This window comes from Pelophylax lessonae (assembly GCF_965119305.1).
Source record: "Pelophylax lessonae genome assembly, chromosome: 3".
In the NCBI taxonomy this organism is placed as follows: domain Eukaryota; kingdom Metazoa; phylum Chordata; class Amphibia; order Anura; family Ranidae; genus Pelophylax; species Pelophylax lessonae.
In genome coordinates this window covers 304,858,907-304,871,787 of record NC_138770.1, presented here as the reverse complement: position 1 = coordinate 304,871,787, position 12,881 = coordinate 304,858,907, and the positions used below count along the sequence as shown (strand labels likewise).

The 12,881-nt window shown below is 45.6% G+C and overlaps 1 protein-coding gene across 3 annotated transcripts in view; it reads right to left on the bottom strand.

The window, feature by feature from the left end:
* The window catches only part of PCYT1A (phosphate cytidylyltransferase 1A, choline), a 101,506-nt gene that overhangs the window by 4,148 nt on the left and 84,477 nt on the right, over positions 1-12,881 (bottom strand). For all 3 annotated transcript variants that reach the window (XM_082252424.1, XM_082252422.1, XM_082252423.1), the window contains 4 exons: positions 9,960-10,076; positions 8,840-8,991; positions 8,026-8,104; positions 7,337-7,479 (listed from right to left, as the gene is read on the bottom strand). In XM_082252424.1, coding sequence (XP_082108550.1) covers positions 7,337-7,479; positions 8,026-8,104; positions 8,840-8,991; positions 9,960-10,076 — 491 coding nt within the window. The remainder of the gene's footprint in view (positions 1-7,336; positions 7,480-8,025; positions 8,105-8,839; positions 8,992-9,959; positions 10,077-12,881) is intronic.

Sequence of the window (12,881 nt, the reverse complement as noted above, 5' to 3'; positions counted from 1 at the left end):
GACACAGCTCCTCATCTTCTTGACTACAAGGGTTATGCTGCCCCCTACAGGAGTAGGACACTAGGCAGGAAAAAAACGTGACTATGCCTATGGGGCAGTCCCAGGGGGTATACTCCCACTCTCTGCTATAGGTACTCAGTTTTGTTACAAGCAGTGTCAGAAGAAAAAACCCAAACTCCATAGAGGGGTGGGTGCTGGGTCCGTCAATAAACATCAGAGAAATGGATTTTACGGTAAGTGAAAAATCCCATTTTCTCTTTTATTCATTGTTGGACACAGCTTCTCATCTTCTTAACTATGTGGGACGTTTCAAAGCCGTGTCAAACATGAGTGGTGGGGACAGCAAGAAAAAAAAATTCTTCCCAAGGCTAAACATAGCCAACCAGGTAACATGAAGCACAACCATTAAACAACTGGAGCTCCCCTGAAAAAAATGAACACCCTCAAATAGGACCAAGTCTTCCAAAACAGCAGCCTGCAAAACCTTTCGGCCGAAGGAAGCATCCGCAGATGCCAACATATCCACTTTACAAAACTTTGTGAAAGTGTGCACAGACGACCAGGTAGCCGCCTTGCAAACCTGAATCACTGACACCCAATGACGGAAGGCCCAGGAGGCACTTAGCACCCGAGTAGACTGTGCCTTAACAGGGAAAGGAGGAACCTGACCCTTAATGGAATAAGCCTGATCCGCAGTCTGTCTGATCTATCTGGAAATGGTCACAGCAGAAGCAGCCAACCCTTTGCGAGGTCCATCGGTGAGGACAAATAGGGAGCCTGACTATCTAAAATACTCCGTAGCTGCCAGGTACACCTTTATTGCCTGAACCACATCCAGGGAATGCAAAGCAATTTTCTTAGAATGCTTAGGCCTGGGACACAGGAAGGGCAAAATGATGTCTTCATTCAAATGAAAATCAGACGACCTTTGGAAGGAACGATGGACATGGACGAAGAACCACCTTATCCCTGTGAACACCAGGTAAGGCGAAGACCGCCAGCTCAGACACCCTGCGCACAGAAGTAATAGACACCAAAAAGTCCACCTTCTGGAACAATGTAGGCAGGGGAACCACCCAAATGTTTTCAAAGGGAGGCTTCTGGAGAACTGACAACACCAAATTGAGGTCCCACGGCGGCAATGGAGACCGTACTTGAGAAACCAAGTGTCTTACTCCCTGGAGAAAGGTACGCACCAAGGAGTGTGGGCCAATGGACGTTGAAAGAAAACCGCCAAAGCCGAAACCTGGCCCCTGATGGCCAGGCGCTGCTCAACCCCTCGTTGGAGGAAGGCCAAGATCCCAGTCACAGAAAAGGAGTGAGGGTGAACCCTGAAGGATCCAGACCACGTATGATCCAAGTATGGATCTTCCAAGTATGATGGTAAATCTTCATAGAAGTCGATTTTCTAGGTTTTAACAGCGTAGGAATCACCGAGTCAAACAACTCTCTAACCAGCACCTGGCTTCCAACAGCCAAGCCATCAAAGCCAGTGACTGTAAAGCAGGATGGAAGATTGGCCCTTGGGACAGCAGATGTTCCCTGAAAGGAAGTCTCCAAGGAGCATTGGCGACCAGCCGTCCCAGATCAGCGTACCAAGACCAGCGAGGCCAGTCTGGAACAACTAGGATAACTAATCCCTTCTGCCTTGATCCGGTGCAGGAGTCTCGGCAGAAGCTTGAGAGGAGGAAAAGCGTAAAGCAGAAGATAGCGGCTAGAGGATCCCCTGATCGTGCCACAAACCTCTTAACTTTGGTGTTGAGGCGAGAGGCCAACAGATCCACATCAGGAGTACCTCACCGGAGACACAACTGATGGAACACCTCCATATGAAGTGATCATTCCCCCTGGTCCAATGCCTGTTGACTGAGGTAATCCTCCTGCCTTCGTTCCGCCCCTGGAATGTGCACAGCAGAGAGGGCTGGAACAAATCGTTCTGCCCACCTTAGAATGCCAGCTACTTTCCGAGCCACAAGGACACTTCTCGTGCTCCCTTGGTTATCGACCTAGGCCACGGCCGATTTAATACGTACCGGACACCCCTAGAGACGACATGCTTAATGATTCAGACAGAGTGCGATCGCTCGGAGTTCCAGTACACTGATCGGTAGCCTGGCCTCTTCCAGAGTCCAGACCCCCTGAGCACACTGTTTCGAGGATGCCTCCCCACCCGGACAGGCTGGTGTCCGTGGTGACGACTGTCCAGTACAGAGGAAGAAAATATTTGCCCTGATGAAGTGCCAGAGAACGAAGCCACCCTCTCGTCCTCCGGCTCAACAGGATTTGATTGTCCAGAGACCATTTCACCAGAATCTTTTTGCAGAGATCACGTGTGGTAGACATCATCAGGCCCGGTACCCGCATGCAAAACCGAAGAGATGACTGTCTGCTGGACAAAAGAATCTGAATTGCCTCCTGAATCGCCTTCCTTTCTGAAGTTTTTCCAGAGGAAGAAACACTCTGGCTGAGGTAGAGTCCAGAGTCAGACCCTGATAGTCCAGGCTTGTGGACAGAACCAGAGCAGACTTCTGAAGATTCAGAATCCAACTGAACTCCCTCAGAGTTCGCAGAGTAATCTCCAAGTTGTCCAACAGAGCAGTCGAAGACTCTGCTCGCAAAAGCAGACCGTCCAGATACCCCAGTACCGCTATCCCCCGCTGACGCAGCAATGCTAGCACCGGGGGCCAATGCTTTTATGAAGACCCGAGGAGCGGAGGCGAGTCCAAAGGGTAACGCCACAAACTGATAATCCTCCTCGCCCGGTAAAACGGAGGAAGCGCTGGTGGCCGACACATATTGAGATGTTTAGGTAGGGGTCCCTGATGTTGATGGAGGCAAGGAAATCCCCCTGATGTAGGGACGCCACCACAGTGCGAATGGATTCCATACGGAAATTCTGTACCCGCACACAGCAGTTTAGCGCCTTGAGGTCCAGAATTGGACGCGCCTTGCCTTCCTTTCTGGGAACTGTAAACAGGTTTTAGTAAAAAAAAAAAAAAAAACCTTACAAACGTTCCGATGTCGGAACCGGGATAATCACCCCTTTAAGTAACAATTCTTGCACTGCCCCAAAGAGATCCCCTAAGCGATCTGGGGACAAGTGCAGGCTGAAAGGGAAGAACCTGTCTGGAGGATATGATCGAAACTCGATCTTGTAGCCGGAGCATATTACTTTGTGGACCCACTTGTCCTTTATCAGGGAGGTCCACGGATCCAGAAACCCGTAAAGACGTCCCCCCACCTCAGATACGAGTGAGGGTGCCCCTTAATGTGGAGGAAGCCTTGTTGGCAGGTCTGGCAGAACCCGCTTGTGGCTTGCTGGACCAGGTTCTCTTAGAACCCCCTGCAGAGGCTCTCAAGGGCTTAGATCCTTTGTTTAGAGATCCTGAGGGACAAAAAGGCCTGTTGTGAACTGAAAAGAAAGGCCCCCATCTGCGACGGGACTCCTTACCCTTGGAAGCCTGAGGAAGAAGAAGAGTACTCTTTCCCCCTGTGAGGCCTTTAATGATGTCATCCAAGGAAGCTCTAAACAGGCAATCCCCCACAAATAGAAGATCAGATAAGGCCTTCATAGAAGCCTTTTTCACAGACAAACTGTAGCCCTTGGACCAACTGATCTGCCAGCTCTGCAAAGGCAGGGGGGAGCTGTTCCCCCCTCTAGGTCCCAGCGTAGAAGTTTTGCCCACTCTGTCATAGCTTGTGACACCAGGGCAATAGTAAATACCGGCCTAAGTGCCGAACTAGCTACAGTGAACATATGGCAGGTCAAGGCCTCCGTCCTCCTGTCCCCCGGATCTGAGAAGACCGGGGACTCTTCAACCGGGATTACGGTGGCTTTATTCAACCTGGAAACCGGGGAGTGCACTACCGGAGGAACCGACAATTTTTTAAGGGGGGAATCCTCAGAGGGGTACCGTATAGAAAAACGCCTAAGGATTGCAAAGGGGTGTTTCTGGCACCCCCACTGTTTTGTGACAATATTGTCAATGAAGGCGGGAAAGGGGAACACCTTCGCCACTTTGAAGAACCAGTGGGTGCCAAAGGTGACCCGCTCCTCCAATGCTACGTTAGTCACATCCTCCATCTTTAAGGTTTTCCGCACTGATACAATCAGCGCATCCACTAGCACCTTTTCATGCGCGGCTAGAGGAGCAGAGGAATCATCCTCCCTATCTGAGCACGCAGGGTGCGTGGACGCAGACTGCGAAGGGTAACTCGCATCTGTGGCGGCCGAAAAAGACTGGATCTGATGAGACTGAGGAAGCAGGTGAAGGCGGGGAACTCTTTTTGCTAGCCCGTTTGCCCAGGACCAAATCTACCTTGGACAACAAGGACTCAAGGACCGCCGTCAGTTCAGTCAATTGTTGTGACCCAGAGGGCCCGACAGCCTCTGAGAGGAGATCAGGTGGTGAAATATGCTCCAGGGACTCCATTCCAAAACCCACACAAAAAAGTGTAGAACACTGCAAGGGACACCCCACTGTGCCAGCAGGACCACAAGGCCCAGCACATAGCACTACCGCTGCAACAGCAGAAAGAGGGACAGAAAACCCCACAAAACAGACTCACCACCACCGGTCAGGTACTCAGTACTTAACTGCACACATGCAGCGATCAGGAAGAGGAATATCTAGGGATCAGCACTGGAGGCCGGGGAGGGGCTCCCACCGTGCGGTGATTCAATACGGCTCCAAAAACATGGCCACTGCTATTTTCAATGGGAAACTACAAGAAAATGGCTGCCTTGGCTACACAAACATTGCCGGCGATCTGTAGCAATAAAGGCTACAAGAAAATGGCAGCCCTGCACGGCTCCCGGGGGCCCCAGAAGCTCGAAAAAGATCCCAACAGGAAGAAGGGCCCTGGCAGGCACCCCCACCAGGCCCATCTCCTTTTCCAATGTTCGTTCGTTTGATCCGGGGGGAAGTGTGGGCAGATGGGGGGCAAGGGCCTGCAGAAGACCATGGAGAAGGGGGGGGGGGACGACGCTGATTGCGAGGGAGGGGAGCCCGGGGGTAAGACCATCCCAGTTTTCTTCTGCCTAGTATCCTACTCCTGTAGGGGGCAGCATAACCCACGTAGTGAAGATGATGAGGAGCTGTGTCCGTCAATGAATGAAAGAGAAGTATTGAATTTTTATTTTTCAGTTTACATATGCTTTTATATTTTGGCTGATCGTCAAATGCAGCTTTCCCGACATCGCAGGTTTTTTTATTTTGGCATTATGCTGACAAGTCTAAAAAATAAAGCAACTATTGCAACCCATTATCTTTCTTCATTGTTTTATCAACTTTAACCCCTTAACGCCTAAGGGTAAAACAAATGTTAAAAGCAGTTATAAACCGCTGGACGTTTTTCTTTTCTTCTTACCCTGCAAGGTATTATCAGAATGTGCTAGTATGCATTGCATACTAGCACATTATGTTAAATTTACCTTAAAACAAAGCTGTTCCAGTGCTGAAATGTCAGAGCTGCAGGCGTTCCTATGTTCACCCGTCTTGCTTCCGGGTTCACCGACTCCGACTCTGTGACAGGCTGGAGCCGCAATGACGTCACTGCCGCGCATGCGTGCAAGAGCCACCGTTTAAGGCACAGGGCTCTGAAGGAACAGCACGGGTGGTTGTTCCTTTAGGGCGCATGTGCTAGTAATGTCACTGGCTGCATGCACAGTATAAATCCCCAAAACAGTACCTGTTTAGGAGATATTCACACTACCTATTAGGTGTAAAAGTTAGTGATGGAAGTTTACTTCCACTTTAATGCCCAAGCACAATTTTGACATGCGTTAGAGAAACCTTACATATCACCACAACTACTTTGTGTATCCAGGTGGATTATAGCTTTTTTTTTTTTAGGGAAATTGTGCTCTCTTTTGGTGGTAGAGGATAATGAATATCCCCTGATTTTTTTGTTTTTTATCATTTTTCTTTTTTCAAATGTAGCTGTTTATTTCTTTTTACTACCATAACCTACCAGCAAAGACCAAAGCAAAATACATTTTCCTGCTCAGGACAATCACAACGATACCACAAAACTGTATGCTTTTATGTTAGTTGTTGAATGTACCGGTAGTACAGGCCAAAAATAATAGTGCGCATTTTGCTTTCTTTTTTTTTTTTTATACAAACTAAAACATACTAATGTACACCTATAATAAAGAGTGAGAGAGAGCGAATATCTCAACCCTCCATTCACAGAGAGAGAAACACAGGGGTGGGCTTCACAGTGACTGATCACTGTAATAGCCAACCAGAGGCTATCACAGCAATCAGGTGACCCAGAACACCCGGTTCTGGGTCCCAATCGTCAGTATGGGACCTGGGGCTCTCTGTGAGACCCCGGCCTCTGTGCCGCACACTCCCAGCACAAAGACAGATATGCATATGCGGCCCCACATAAAAAAAAACCCAGTCCAGTGGGACCGCATATATATATATATATATATATATACTGTTGGCGTAAAGGGGTTAAACAAATGAATAACAGGTAGTGTGCTTTGCAAAACCAGACTGATCACTGTAATAGCCAACCAGAGGCTATCACAGCAATCAGGTGACCCAGAACACCCGGTTCTGGGTTCCGATCGTCAGTATGGGACCTGGGACTCTCTGTGAGACCCCGGCCTCTGTGCCGCACACTCCCAGCACAAAGACAGATATGCATTTGCGGCCCCACAGAAAAAAAAAACCCAGTCCAGTGGGGCCGCATTATATATATATATATATATATATATATATATATATATACATACACTGTTGGCGTAAAGGGGTTAAACAAATGAATAACAGGTAGTGTGCTTTGCAAAACCGCTTTGTCTATTGTATTACCTTATAAAAAAAAAAAAAAACACCTAGGGAAAAAATTGAAGTACCTTACGTCAAAAATGTACTGAAGATCTCCATAAAGTCACTTGGGACAAAGGGTCTATTCATAGATATACTCTTATAGTACATTTCCATGCATTATGACCATTGCATCAATATGAGCTTTTTCCATCTAAGCATGTTAGTACTTATAAATGCTTTAAAAGCACTATCTGCAATTCAGAGCAGGTTTAATTTGAAGAATTAAAAGGCATCCTAGAAGGAAGACTCTTTATATAATGAACAAGCTAAGACTAGAAGACTAGCTTTGACTTTTGTTTTCAGCACACTGATGTATGTAACAGAAGTTATGACTGCAATAATGAAACCAATGCATCGTATTAAATTCATTAACATCTGTTTGTAAAGCCTAATAGGCAAACAGTCCACAATTTTCCTTCTTCCAGTGATGCTCTGAATTTGCTATGGGGATCTTTTTTGAGATGTATAAACTAAAAAATACCAGCCCTCACATTTATGAAGCTGACATTAAGCTCCTTTGCAGTGTAGCCACGCTGAAGATTTCGGCGAGCATAGACATCATAATCTCGTACAATTCTGGTAATGATGTCAGATGTGGAGATTCCTTCTGTGCGCTGGGTTGGTGCAAACATTCCTGTGTAAATAAGAGTAAAAATTGACATTTCTGCTACATAGCATTATACAGAATGATATAAAATATACACATTTCTGTGTGTGCTTTACAGTCTGTAAGGTTCCGTTCTCACGAGTGTGACTTTGATGTGACTCTTCCCTCTCTGGCACTCAAGTCGCAGCGTAGGAACCTTTTCAAAGTTTATGCAACTAAGACGCATAGATCTGAACAGGTTCCATTGAAATCAATGAGCTGCGACTTGCCATGCGACTTTGCCTTTGGCATGCCTGACGAAGAGGTTCTGCGCGACTCCAAAACGTTGCACTGATTCTTTTCTGATGTGATCTTTGTGCAATAAAAGTTTTAGACTGCAATTGAAGATCCGTGGTATGCTGGTGAATGTGTGTACTGATCTGTGATATATCCAGTGTTTAGCTGGTAATCGCTACAGCACCCACTAACGATGAGCCTGTAATCCAGGAACGAGTGCAATGGGAATATAGACAAGACTTTATGTGTCCAAAGTTGCAAAAGTGTGAACGGAGCCTTATGGCGGAAGAGACTGACCTGCGTCTTTTATGTGCTGGTAAACGTCATCACTTCCTGCAGATGAGTAAGGGATGTCATCATGTGCCACAAAGTCAATCTACAAGGGAGGAAAACAATACAAACATAGGTTAGATGAAATGGATTTTCATTTTTATAAATTAATGAAAATAAATTGTAAATTGTTAAGTGCCATTCTGTCAGGATGATGTACATTAGAAAAAAATTAAAAACTATTATTAAGACTTCTAAATAAGGTATATTCTCTAGCTTTTATCCCATCTACTTGAGTAGATATGTTACTATTGATTAGGTTTATTTACCTAGTGCAGGCATTCTGCAAAGCTCTACAATATTATGACATTCATGCTTGTCCTTAACGCCAAAGGAACATACAACTGAAATGGGTCTACCACAGTCACATCCTATAGGCTTAATGCGGAGTGGAAATCAATTACTGGATCAGTATGTGTTTTGGAGAGTGTGAGGAAACAAGAGCAACCCACATAGACATTAACAGAACAGAAAAATCTGGTTCTGGTAGAATCTTGCTGGCAAAACCAATGTCCCCAGTGCTGCATTTCTAAACCACTAAGCCACCATTAAGCCCCATGTTGTAGCAGCGAAACGCACTTCCAGAAATTGTGTTTAAATGACAATTATACTTCAGCCTCAACTGTGTTGTTTGAAGAGGCAAATCAGTGAAGTGATCAAGTGTACATTCACCTGCATGCAAATACTGTGGATATTCTTAAAACTGGTAATAGCTGATGGGTCATGCCTGCTCCAACTATTATTTCAGAGAGGCAACCTTGTGGAGTGGATCCTCTCTCACCCTGTGCTCCTCAAGGAATTCTGGGGTGAGTGTCCATGGTGCGTTCCTCGCCACCTCATCTACGTAGCGACAGTGCTGAACTGCATCATACCGTTCTTCCTCATTCATCACTGTGAAGCCCTTCAGGTTATGTGTCAACTCATCACTACAGACTAGAAAAAGAAGAGTCATCTAATTAGATCAATTCACATCACTGCTAGAGCAATATCATTCATAGGTTGGGAACACATGAACATGTTATTAAACAGGCATACAGTGCCGGTTCACATATGTGCGAGTGCGGCGATCGCATATAATATCGGAGCGCACTGCTCCTTCATTATATGCGATCGGGTGTGCGGTGCAAATTCAGCCATACACTCTGTATGGCTAAATTCGCACTGCACCCGCAGTAAAATCGCACATGACCCTTTTTTTGAGCCGCATCAGGATCGGATCGCACAGTGGTTCACACTTGTGCGATCCGATCCTGTGCGAACTGTAAGATTGCACTGCGATATGCGATCAAACTGGGGGTGTCGTTAAGATTACATTGACACCCCCAGCGTATCGCATATGGCAGTGTGAACTGCCAAGGGTGCATTTGCGATGCGGGAACAGGCTGCGAATTCGCAGCCTTCCCGCATCGCATAAGTGTGAACCGAGGCACAATGTGCTAACAAAAAGGTACATGAATGCTATATATAAAAAAGTGTCAAGGGCTGAATTGCAATCCTCTAAAATACAGTGGTTTCATCTTTAATTCATTCAAAGCCATATCAGACAAAAAAGTGTTAAAAAGAGTCTTTGGCAAGCAAAGTAAGCATTGGCATAGAAAAGTAAAACACAGTATGGATAAAATGCATTTTCCATATGAATTCAGTAGTGCTCTAGTCTTAAATGCCAACCAATGTGCAGACACCTTGTATGCTTCATTTCCAGAGGAAATGTAGACATGCCTTTTCCTTTCACCTCTATGAGAGAAGCTTTTGTATACCTCATATAAGCCGAGCAAAGTCAGCAAAACAGCCCACAATGTTTCCTTGTGTGGTTACAAATTCAGCAAAATGGTCAAAAATGTTCAACTCTCAGCAGCCACATATGTCCCCCGAACCTGTCTCCTGCCAAAGCCTTGCCTTACCTCCTACAATCAGGTATGTGTTCGGAAAGAGATTCTTTGCTTGCATTAAAGCTCGGGCGTGTCCAGAGTGGAATAAGTCGAAGATACCATCTGCATAAACCCTCACTGGTCTGTCAGCTGCAGAAACATAGAAAGAACACAAAATAATATTAGGTCTGCCATGCAGAACAAAGGTGAGCTGATCAATGAATGTGCTAGCAAGGAAAAGCACAGTTGTTGCTAATTTGAAATTTCATTTTTGTAGTGCAGTTGAGAATTCTTCTATGCTATAGACATCAGTCATTTCTTTTCTCCACCTTCAGAAATAGGTCACAGGGATGTTGTAGCTTAGCCTAAAAAAAAAAACGGAAGCTGGCCCCGGGCATTGGAGTCTAAAGCACCAAGGCCTCCATCAGCTACATCACTGATGTCCCCTTCTGACCTCAAGGCCTGAGTTAGGAACCCAGTAGATTACATGCAGTCAAAGTAAAATACTGGTAGGTGGCTGTGGGCAACAGCCTAAAGAGCTCTCTCTCTCTGAACTTTCATGTCCTGATCGTGTGATGGCTGACAGCTTATCCCAGCAGTTTTTTTCCCTAGAAACAATTGATGGAAGACCCTTCCACTTAGCATAACGAGTTACATTTTTCTAAAAAAAATAAAAAAAATACCCTCCCTGTATATACAGGTGTATCTCATAAAATTAGAATATAATCTAAAAGTTTATTTTAGTAATTCAAAAACACATATTTTATATAAAAGCTCTACACACAGAGCAATGTATTTCAAGCATTTCTTTCTTTTAATTTTGGCTTACAGCTAGTGACAACCCAGAAAATTAGTATATTACATAGCACCAAAAAAATCTGATTTTTGTAAGATCTTACCGTAAAATCCTTTTCTCTTAGCTCATTGACAGACGTAGTGGGTTATGTTGTCTCCACAGGAGTAGGACTAGGCAGAAAGAAAAAACGTTCTGGCTCCACCCTAGGGGCAGTCCCAGAGGGTATATCCTCCCTCTCTCTGCTACAAGGCATCAGTTCTGTCACAAAGCAGCAAGAGAGAATTTAACCACTTAAGCCCCGGAGGATTTGGCTGCTAAAGGACCAGGGTTTTTTTTGCGATTTTTTACTGTGTGACTTTAACGGACAATTGCGCGGTCGTGCGACGCTGTACCTAAACGAATTTGACGTCCTTTTTTTCCCACAAACAGAGCTTTCTTTTGGTGGTATTTGATCACCTGTGCGATTTTTTGATCACGCGCTATAAACAAAAAAAGAGCGTAAATTTTGCAAAAATAACAATATTTTTCACATTTTTTTATATGAAATTCCCCCAAAAAAATGTAAAAATCAAAATTTTTTAACATTTTTCGGCCAATTTGTTTTATGCTACCTATGTTTGGTAAAAAAAAAAATCGCAAAAAGCGTATTTTGATTGGTTTGCGCAAAAGTTATCGCATTTACTAACAAAGGGAAAGATTTTTGTCATTTTTGGTGTTTTTTTTTTTTAACGCGTAATGGCGGCGATCTGCGATTTTTTTTTCGGTACTGCGACATTGCGGCGGACAGATCGGACCCTTGACTGACATTTTTGACACTTTTGGGGGTACCAGTGACATTACTGCAGTAATCAGTGCTATACATATGCACTGTTACTGCAAAAATGACACTGGCAGGGAAGGGGTTAACTTTATTGAACAGGGAGGGGTTAAGTGTGTCCTAGGGGCGTGATTCTAACTGTGCAGGGACATTCCTATTGGTGTAAAAGCAAAGATCAACCGTTCTACATAGTAGAACGGACAGATCTTCACTTTTACACAGGGAGAACTGACAGGCAGCTTGTTTACACAAGCCGCTCTGTCTTTCTCCCTTCACAGGAGCGATCGTAGTGTGACTGGCGGACATCGAGTCCGCCGGTCACACGCACTGACTTGTCTGTGAACGAGCCGTGGCGGGCGCGCGCCCGCCCGCAATAGGCTCGCAAGTCAGTGACAGGCGAGTGACGTACCAATACGTCACTCTGCCTGGCCGGGGCTGACCGCCGCAGTATATAGTCGTGCGGCGGTCGGCAACCGGTTAACCCAACCCAACGATAGAGGGGCGGGTACTACGTCTGTCAATGAGCTAAGAGAAAAGGATTTTACGGTAAGAGCTTACAAAAATCCGATTTTCTCTGTCGCTCATTGACAGACGTAGTCTTCTTGATTCACAAGAACTGGGACATCCAGAAGCAGTGCCACAAATGAGGGGTGGGATTGACAGAAATCAAAATCCAATCTAGAAGGCCCAACCGGTGCCAAACTAGAAGTTTTAAAGGCTCATTATAAACAAAGAATGAGACTCAAATAAAAATTCCAACGGAAAAAAACCCTCGAGGTAGACCACTGGTCTCCTCAAATGGCGGCCTGCAAAACCTTGCGGCCAAACGAGGCATCAGACGATGCCATTACATCAACTTTATAATGTTTTGTAAAGGTATGCACCGACGACCAGGTAGCCGCCTTGCACACCTGGACCACTGACGCCTGATGGCGAAAGGCCCATGACGCACTAAGTGCCCGAGTGGAGTGCGCCTTAACAGGGAACGGGGGCTCCCGACCCTTAATAGAATAAGCCTGTACCACCGTCTGTCTGATCCATTTGGAAATAGTCGCGGCAGATGCAGGCAACCCCTTTTTGGGTCCATCCGGGATCACAAAAAGTGAATCCGTCTTGCGAAACGAGTCTGTCGTTTTCAAGTATACCCTGATCGCCCAGACCACATCCAAGGAGTGTAAAGCAAACTCCCGAGGATGACTGGGCTTAGGACACAGGGAAGGTAATACAATTTCTTCATTCAGATGAAATTCTGAAACCACTTTTGGTAGGAAGGATGGATTCGGACGAAGAACCACCTTATCTCTATGAACCACCAGATATGGGGAACGACAAGATAAAGCGG